This window comes from Juglans regia, chromosome 2, assembly GCF_001411555.2.
Source record: "Juglans regia cultivar Chandler chromosome 2, Walnut 2.0, whole genome shotgun sequence".
In the NCBI taxonomy this organism is placed as follows: domain Eukaryota; kingdom Viridiplantae; phylum Streptophyta; class Magnoliopsida; order Fagales; family Juglandaceae; genus Juglans; species Juglans regia.
Genome location: NC_049902.1, coordinates 35,748,962 through 35,757,937, shown reverse-complemented (window position 1 = coordinate 35,757,937; position 8,976 = coordinate 35,748,962). Strand labels below are relative to the sequence as shown.

The window sequence follows — 8,976 nt, the reverse complement described above, 5'->3', positions numbered from 1 at the left end:
TTTATCAATTTTTCACATAAAATATAATAAAAAATTAACTTTTTCAAATCTCAAAACAATAATAATATTAAAAAATAATATTCTAAAAATATTTTATTTAACTTTCAATTTTCATCTCAACTTATCTCATCTCAATTCTCAATTTAAACTGGGCTAAGTTACGTGGTATTTAAACACTACGCATCGAGTTCTAATTGGTTATCATGTAGCAAATTAATCTCGTTATTAGACAAACTCCTTATCAACGCTCTCATCAATGTCATCATCCAATTCCATAATTAAAACTAGAAGAAAATTCGGACGGTGATAGATGTGAGACCCCTCCGATTTTTATTTTAAATCTTGATAAGCAGTCCCTTCAAAATTTTAAAAAGGCTGCGGTACGCATTCTCATTTTTATTATTTTTTAATAGAAAAATTATATTCTTAAATTAATATGTAGAGCATAAATAATAATAAATTTAAAATTTAAAATTTAAAATTTAAATCTTATAAATTATTTATAGGATATGAAATATATGTTACACCACTGATAATATAATAAATTATTTTTAATATAAGAAAAACAAGTATTAAGTTGTGTTTGAATGTTGTAGTGAGTTGAGTTAAATTGAGATGATAAAATATTATTAGAATATTATTTTTTAATATTATTATTATTTTAAAATTTAAAAAAATTAAATTTTTTATTATATTTTATGTTAAAATTTAAAAAAATTATAATAATGAGTTGAAATGAATCGAGAGAAATTAAAAAACCAAACGAAACCTTAATGTCTAAAAACTACCTTAATTATACAAATTATCAAAAGAAGAAATCAGCAAAAAACGGTGGCGTCACTGCGCGAGATTTGTTTGGCTCTTACCTGAGCACTCAGATTTACTGTGTTTACGTAGAGAGACGGAGAGAGACCAAACAAGCCTATTCGCTCCCCCAACCTCCAACAGATCTGTTGTGCCCTTGTATTCTGGGCTTTAAGCTTCTTTCTTTCTCTCTCGTTCTATTGCTCTCCCTCTCTTCTGCAAATCTAAAATTTGCCACCATGATTTCCGCCAAGAAGATCAAGTCCGTCGACTTTTACAGGTCAGATCTCTCTCACACTTATATTCAATTCCACATTTCCTTCACTTTTCTTTGTACTTTTTCATTTTTGCAAAATCTCTGCTACAAATGATAACTGTTTTTCTGTCTATCGTGTGTGCATGGGCTTGGGTTTTTTGTATTGTATTAATACGAAGAAACACTCGTACATGCATCTATGTATGCATATTTCGATGAATTATATATATATAATGCTCAGAACGTTGTGAATAATGACTGGATCGGGTCGATTGAGCAATTGAGATATGAGCCGGTTAATTTTGTTTTGTAGTGTTCTCAACCTCTTGGATTAATGAAATCAGTGTGTTTTTGTTGGTATATTGAGAGTTGTGTTTTTTGTAATTTTAGTGTTTGTCATATCTGCATATGTCGGCATGTACGCATTGGTATGACTTGTGTAGAATTATCAGAACTTTGGCTGGCTCTGTGGAGAAAGAATTTGCTGTTGTAAGGTTTTCTAGGGTTGGGAGTTTTGGCTTTTGTGAATGAGCTTAAAGATGTAATTGGTACTAACTTCGGTTCTAAGTAGTGAAAGCCCGAAGTCCCATGTTAATCACTCCCCATATCTATTAGCTATTAGTCATGTCTATAAATATTCAATTGCTTGTTGGGCCATCACCAGACTCACTACACTACAGCATAGTGAAAGCGTTGAGGTGGAACTGCTGGTCTCTTTTCCTTTCTGCTTTACAAGTTGCATAAAAGTTTGTATACATTATTCCCTCTGCGAGTCAGTGTGATTTTATGGAGTTATTATGCCACTTATTCTTTACCCTCTACAGGAAAATTCCAAGAGATTTGACAGAAGCATCATTATCAGGTGCAGGATTATCCATAGTAGCCGCTCTGTCCATGATGTTTTTATTTGGAATGGTAGGTACCTCCTCAGCTGGTTATTTATGGGCTTGATATGCAGATGATACAATATTCGTCACTTTTTGAGGTTGATCATTAATCCATCTTATACAGATACTAGTTTCATCTATTTTGGGTGTTCATTTTAAGTTTTTAACTTTTTAGACAGCAGTAAACCTATTTTTTCCATTTTTTGTTTTTTTATTTGTGCCAATCTTTTATTTAAATAGTTTGCCTTTACTGGTAACTTTCGTTTCTTGACGTGAATCACAATGTTCACTTTACAGGAATTGAATAATTACTTGACTGTCAGTACATCTACAGCTGTGATTGTCGACAAAAGTTCTGATGGAGACTTCTTACGCATTGATTTTAATATCAGGTAAAGCGCTATGGAATTGGTTTTTTTTTGGTTTATGAAATTTGTACAAGTGATCTTGAGATTATAGATGTATGCATGTAGGGCTCAAGACGTGCACACACACACACACTATGGTTGTGTTTGGATGTTGAAGTGAGTTGAGTTGAGTTGAGTTGAGATGATAAAATATTGTTAGAATATTATTTTTTAATATTATTATTATTTTGAAATTTGAAAAAGTTGAATTGTTTATTATATTTTGTATTGGGATTTAAAAAAGTTATAATGATGAATTGAGATGAGTTGAGATGAGTTTGGGATCCAAACTCACCCTATATCTCTGCTGTTGGTGTCATAGCTTTTTTTAGACCATTTCTGAAATATAACACGTCTTTATGCGTGAATGCATAGATTATAGATGAGTTGTTGTTGATGAGATACTGGGATCGTTTACTTGTATACAAAAACTTATGGTGAGGGGTATTGACATCATAAGAAGATGTGCAATGAATTTAAACATACGAAGGTATGGGCAGGTGAAGCTAAAGTCTCTTGTTCATGATGTATCTGAGTTTGGGAGAGCTTCTAATAGATTAAGGTTCCAGTTCGTTAAGCTTGTAATAGATTTAAGTTTCATGATGTTTTCCTACAACGTTGCCAGCCATGTTATATGTCCGTCTTAGTTTCTTGGCTCCTAATGATGTCTACTAGTATGGGGAACTTCTGTGCTTGCATGCGTGCATGTCTCATTAATTTGGTTTACTCATTTCTCCTCAATTGTCTTGTAGTTTTCCTGCCCTTTCATGTGAATTTGCATCAGTAGACGTGAGTGATATCTTGGGAACAGTAAGTTTCTATTATTCAATTCAATTCAATTCAATTCATCGATTACTTCTGTAAATGAAACTTTATTTACAGTTATCTAATTTTTTTTTCAAACAATTTATTTAATCAAGATGTAGTTATCACTCTTATCTTATAATCTACTAACTTGTTTAACTTTGTTCTTTTACACATGCTTTTATACCTCTGATGTTCTATTGTTATCCATGTAGAATCTTTTCATAAAAAAGGAGCAAACATTTTCTTCTTTCACTAAGGAATAAAATTAGAAACTGGAGGAAATAATTAGTTTTCATACAAGATTAGTGTTATTTAGGGGCATTATATGTTGATAGTCACCAATTGTTAATCAAAATCACAATTCATAATGACTTTGAAAGTTGAGGCAATTTGAGGAGAGTTTTTATAGGAAGGGCTTTGCACTCTTTGCGGTAGATATTATTTATGGTTTAGCATGCTCAAGTAGTCCAGTCATAATGCACTACTTCAGCTAATAGTTCAGTTATGATATGCTACACTGGCTAACTTGAACCAAAATATAGTACTAAGATTGCATAAACTGGTTTGCACCTTGACTTCAAAATTTATTTTCAATGTAAAATTCTTTTTTGTGTGGCTGTGACAGTGTTGAGATCTCAATATCATGTATACTTTGTTCTAACTTCTCTATTCAGGGACTGCCCTTCTATATATTTCCTCTTTCCTCAGGTTACATTACACTCTTTAGGACTCAGTTGCTCTTTTTAGGTATCGATTAATTCTCTAAAGGAATTTAGCCATCCGTTTCTGCTCCAAATTGCTCCTTCTTGGGTCTTTTTATTTTATTAATCTATTTTTATTTTCTTAATATGGTATAATCGGTCTGATTCTGTGGGCTTTACTTTCAGAACAGGTTGAATATAACAAAAACGATTCGCAAGTTCTCTATAGATCCCCATTTAAGACCCACTGGTGCTGAGTTTCACTCAGGAACAATTTCACATCACATTAAGCATGGGGATGAAGTTGATGAAGAACCTGTTGAAGGCTCTGTTCCACTAACAGCTCAGAGTTTTGATACATATACTCATGTGTAAGTGGGTCAATTCTGAGTTTCAGACCTGTAATTCTTTTTCGTTTTAATTTTCTGATTTTTGTAGAATCTCCTTGTACCAACTATGGCAGTGCCACCACTTAATTTGCCCGCAACAATTCATCTGCAGGTATCCAATTTTGGTTGTCAATTTCTACGCTCCTTGGTGCTACTGGAGCAATCGCCTGGTATCATACTTAAATTTCTCAGCTTTTATCTTGAAAAGTTGTGATTACTTCAGTGGTGCTTAATTAACAATTGCTGCCGTGTAATAGTGGAGAATTTAGAACCCCATTAATGGTGCCTTTTCGAAGGTTTGGACCCTTAAGTATGTTACAGTGGTGCTTACAGAGGGCTGAGTTGCCTCAGGCATATCTTATCTGTCACCAAATATATAGTTTCATGAGCCTAAGGGAAAGAATAACTAGAATTGAGGGACCTAATGTTAGTCAACTCCCCCAAATAGCTAGTTCTTAATAGACCATGTTATCCATCTCCTTCCTCTACAGGAACATAAAACAACCATACCTCTTTCTTGAAATTTGTGGTTTCTTATGTCAACATTGGAAGAGAACAAGCAATGGAGAATGCATGATCATATACCAGTTACAGCAAATACTAGTTGAGATGTGTCTGTCTTGGTGGGTTGTTGGCAGTTGTACCTCCTGACTGGAGCACTTCCACCTAAAATTTCCTCCAAGAAGCTTGTTTTGCTTTCATTTTCCTTGTTAATCACTCTGGACACATGGTTTTGCATCATTGTATGTGCAATTGGGATGTTGTAATATGTTGAACATCTGTGGGAATTGTGAAACAAGAAAATTGTAAAATATCAATTGTATGTTGTAACCAATGCTCTCCCCTCTCGTAATTCTCGGTAAAATTCTCACTTGTCTAATAGACATTTGTAGTTTGTCAATTGTTTGCTTGTCAGATCTGATTAATTTATCTTGTTATTGCTCTCCCTTTTTAATTGATGTCTTCAATAGTTGCATGCCTCATTTTACTTCTTTCTGTTCAGAAACCAGCATGGGAAAAGGCAGCTAAAGCTATAAGGGAAAGGTTTTTCACTCTTCAGCTTATATTGTTCCTATAGTTTTGATGAATTTTGCTTATAATACCGTCATCTCATCCATGACATTGGTCTAGTAGCCTTGTTTTCACTCCATGGTACCCAGAATCTCATGTGTGCACTTATTTATTCAGATATGATCCAGAGTTGGATGGACGGATTCTTTTGGGAAAGGTAGATTGCACTGAACAACCTGACTTGTGTAGGAGGTACTTTCTAGATTTACATTTTCTTCTTTGCAGGTTCTTTGTTGCTGGTGTTTTTATTTAGTTTTGGCTGCATACAGATTCATTACAGAACCTTTTTTTTTTTTTTATCAAAATTAAATTATGTTAGAATAATAACTCTTTTGGACGGTTCTGCATACTATCATGATCAGAATATTTGTTACCCATGCTATAATTGCTATCAAAATTCTCCATTGCTTCTTACTAATAACAATGCTTTTGATGAATGATTATTTTGATACTTTTTCAAAAAATATTTTAATTCCTCTTTTTGTAAAAAAAAAAACTTGGGGGTGCGGTTGTGGGTGGTTTTGAGGATTAATTCGTTAGTAGGTTTTCAATGCACGTTTATTCCAGACATTAGGGTCAATTGCTTAATTTTCATTGGTCTTACCTAAAAAAAAGAATTCATAGGTTTGATTGCTTTTGGTTTTAGTGATCCCATATTTTTGTGCCCTTTTTGTTTCCCTCTAGTACCTTATCTTAAGTACCATAAGCACAATATGCACAAAGACATGGCAACTTCAGTTGTGATCGTCTCACCTAGGGTTTCTAGGTTAATTCTAGTAAGATGGAGGGTTTTTCCTTGTATCTCCAATGTAAGTATAGTGGTGATTTCTATACTTCAAAAAACAAAGTGGTGACTTCCAAATACTCCTGCTGTTCACAGTGCCACATTAGAATAAAACTTTGTTTATTTCTGTCTTTTCCTTCGAATAGTTTGTCTGTTATCATCTTTTTGCTAACTTCACCTTCATTGTTCAGGAACCACATACAAGGGTATCCATCTATTCGTATTTTTCGGAAAGGAAGTGATGTTAGGTAAATAGCTTATCTTTTTTGTTTGTGTCCAGCATTCTCAACTGATGTTCTTCAGTGATTTTTATATCTTGAATAACTTTGCACATTTTACTCCGTGCTTTCATCTGCTTCATATCTACGTCCATTATGAGTGAAATTAATCAAATGATTATCACTGCATCTTCCTCCTGAAATAAAAATGGGTTGGAGATTGTTTAGCTTTGCAATGAGAAAAACAATGATCATAGCATGTTATTTAACTTACCAATGAAAGAAAAAACAACAATAATAAAAGATTGTGTACCTTTTCATTTTTCTTTCTTTCTTTCCTTTTTTTTTTTTTGGGGGGGGGGCGGGGGCGGGGAAGGAGTTGTTCTACCTGTCTCCTGCAATTCTTGCTTCCTTGTTATTTGATTTTTATTTTTTTGTCACAGGGATAACCATGGACACCATGACCATGAATCTTATTATGGAAATCGAGATGCAGATAGCTTGATTAAGGTACAGAAGATTCAAGGAGTTTAATCCAACTTTCCTGCAGTTAATACCCATTAAGGGTGCAACAAGGCCTGATGCTAAGTTTCCTCCCTTGCAGACAATGGAAGCTTTGGCTGCACCTATTCCATCGGAGTCTCAGAAGCTAGCTTTGGAGGGCAAGTCTGAAAATACGACAGAGAATATGAAAAGGCCAGCACCGTCAGCAGGAGGATGCAGAATTGAAGGGCACGTGCGTGTGAAAAAGGTAAGTCCTATAAAGTGGAGTTAGTATTTCTTGAATCTTCTAAGTGCTCTATAAACAACTGTTGTTGGCAAGAACACACACAAGCGATAACATTGGCGATACAGGGTCTCTTTTTACATTCTCACAATATGTTGGAAATTTCTTTGACCTGTAAATCGTGCATAAAGGGAATACTTTGCTTTTTTCTCTTCGATGTTAAGTTTCAAACAAAAGTTGTCTTGTTCTCTGCAGGTTCCCGGAAACCTTATCATCTCAGCTCATTCTGGAGCCCATTCCTTTGATACTACTCAAATGAATATGTCACATGTCGTAAACCATCTTTCGTTTGGTCGGAAGATAGCGCCTAGGGTGATGAGTGATGTGAAGCGCCTTATACCTTATCTTGGTGGAAGCCATGACAGGTTGAACGGGCGATCATTTATTAATCATCGCGATTTAGGTGCAAATGTTACTGTAAGTTTTTAAAGTTTATCCGATCCTTCCATCTTATTTATTTCATCTTTGCTTCACTAATGTTCTTCACATGCCAAAATTAGTGGATAATTATTCCATTTGATAATGTAAAACAGATTTGCATCGTCTTGCGCTCACAGGGAGAATAGGCATAGACTTGAAGAATATGCCAAGCACATTGATGGCAATAAATTTTTACTTATAAAAAAAATTATATATATATGTTTATATGTGCCAAGCACCGAGAACATAAAATTTATAATTTCCAATATATTGTACATATCAGTTATGTGGAAATTGGTGGATGAAGATGGTTTGCACCCCTTGTTTAAATTAACATTGAAGTTACAATGTTTTCTAGGACTGGAACCAGTTTGAATCAGTTTGATCTACATATATCATTCGAAATACTTATTGGCTCTCATCTAGTAGAAGTTACCTTACTAGAAATACTTCCCGTCTCTGATCATCAAAACGTCCTTTTTTTTTGGCCTACAAGTGGATAAAATGTTTAATGAACTGTACGAGCTATAAATGTGGAGAATATTGTGATGTTCAAACTCTATATAGATGCATATTTATCAGTTGATTTCGTTTTCAGATAGAGCATTATCTTCAAGTAGTCAAAACAGAGGTGATGATAAGGGGATCCCATAAATTAATTGAGGAGTATGAGTACACAGCCCACAGCAGCTTGGCACAGAGCATATACATACCCGTTGCAAAATTCCATTTTGAGCTTTCTCCAATGCAGGTTTAGTATCAAACTATATGCTTTCATGTATTGAGAGTTTTTTCCCTGCTTCTGATTTTCCATTTTGTCTTCTCTCTTCTTTCTGTCAGGTTTTAGTAACTGAGAATCCAAAGTCCTTTTCACATTTTATCACAAATGTCTGCGCGATCATCGGTGGTGTTTTCACGGTTGGTATCCATTGCTTGTTTTTTTAATGCTCACATCTCAATGGTGGTTATCACCCAAAAAGCAAAAATGGCTGGCTATTGTTGACTGTACTTCATTTGCGTTTCAGGTTGCCGGAATCTTGGATTCCATTCTGTACAACACCATTAAAATGATGAAGAAGGTAGAATTAGGAAAAAATTTTTGATAGATAGGTCAAATTTTTATGCCTTTAAGAAATTCTGATTTATCCAAGACTCCCACTTACTAGTGAGGACCAATTGCAAATTATTCCTTTATATATATATGCAGTGAAGCATGAAAGCTGTTAGTTATTGTAGTTGCTATAACATTAAATGATTTTAGAAAAAGGAATCTGAGCTTTATGGTTGCTTGAAATGTTGAGCCTCATTATTTTTTCTTGTTGCTTTCTTTCCCCCCCAATCAAATAAAATAATTGGATAGTAGGATAAGTTGATGGTCTAGACTGTGAAAATCAAGATTCCTAATTCTCATCACCTAAAGAATAAAACAAGGAACAAAAAAAAAA

At 34.2% G+C, this 8,976-nt stretch overlaps 1 protein-coding gene across 1 annotated transcript; it reads left to right on the top strand.

Annotated features, from left to right (window-relative positions):
- The first annotated feature begins 828 nt into the window (after nt 1–828).
- On the top strand, nt 829–8,847 carry LOC108983708 (protein disulfide-isomerase 5-3-like). The gene is made up of 15 exons (XM_018955441.2): nt 829–1,084; nt 1,885–1,975; nt 2,245–2,339; nt 3,107–3,164; nt 4,049–4,233; nt 4,364–4,421; nt 5,255–5,295; nt 5,440–5,514; nt 6,298–6,354; nt 6,768–6,834; nt 6,929–7,075; nt 7,307–7,528; nt 8,130–8,282; nt 8,372–8,449; nt 8,557–8,847. Exons 1-15 carry the CDS (start codon nt 1,044–1,046, stop codon nt 8,632–8,634), a joined length of 1,446 nt encoding a protein of 481 aa, XP_018810986.1. The 5' UTR covers nt 829–1,043; the 3' UTR covers nt 8,635–8,847.
- Nucleotides 8,848–8,976: the final 129 nt, after the last annotated feature.

Excerpts from the sequence above, each read along its gene's own strand:
- LOC108983708 (XM_018955441.2), top strand. The coding sequence starts at position 1,044 with ATGATTTCCGCCAAGAAGATCAAGTCCGTCGACTTTTACAG. Across the intron at positions 3,165-4,048 it reads TGAGTGATATCTTGGGAACA|AACAGGTTGAATATAACAAA; the intron begins GTAAGTTTCTAT and ends CTTTACTTTCAG. Across the intron at positions 8,283-8,371 it reads TTGAGCTTTCTCCAATGCAG|GTTTTAGTAACTGAGAATCC; the intron begins GTTTAGTATCAA and ends TCTTTCTGTCAG.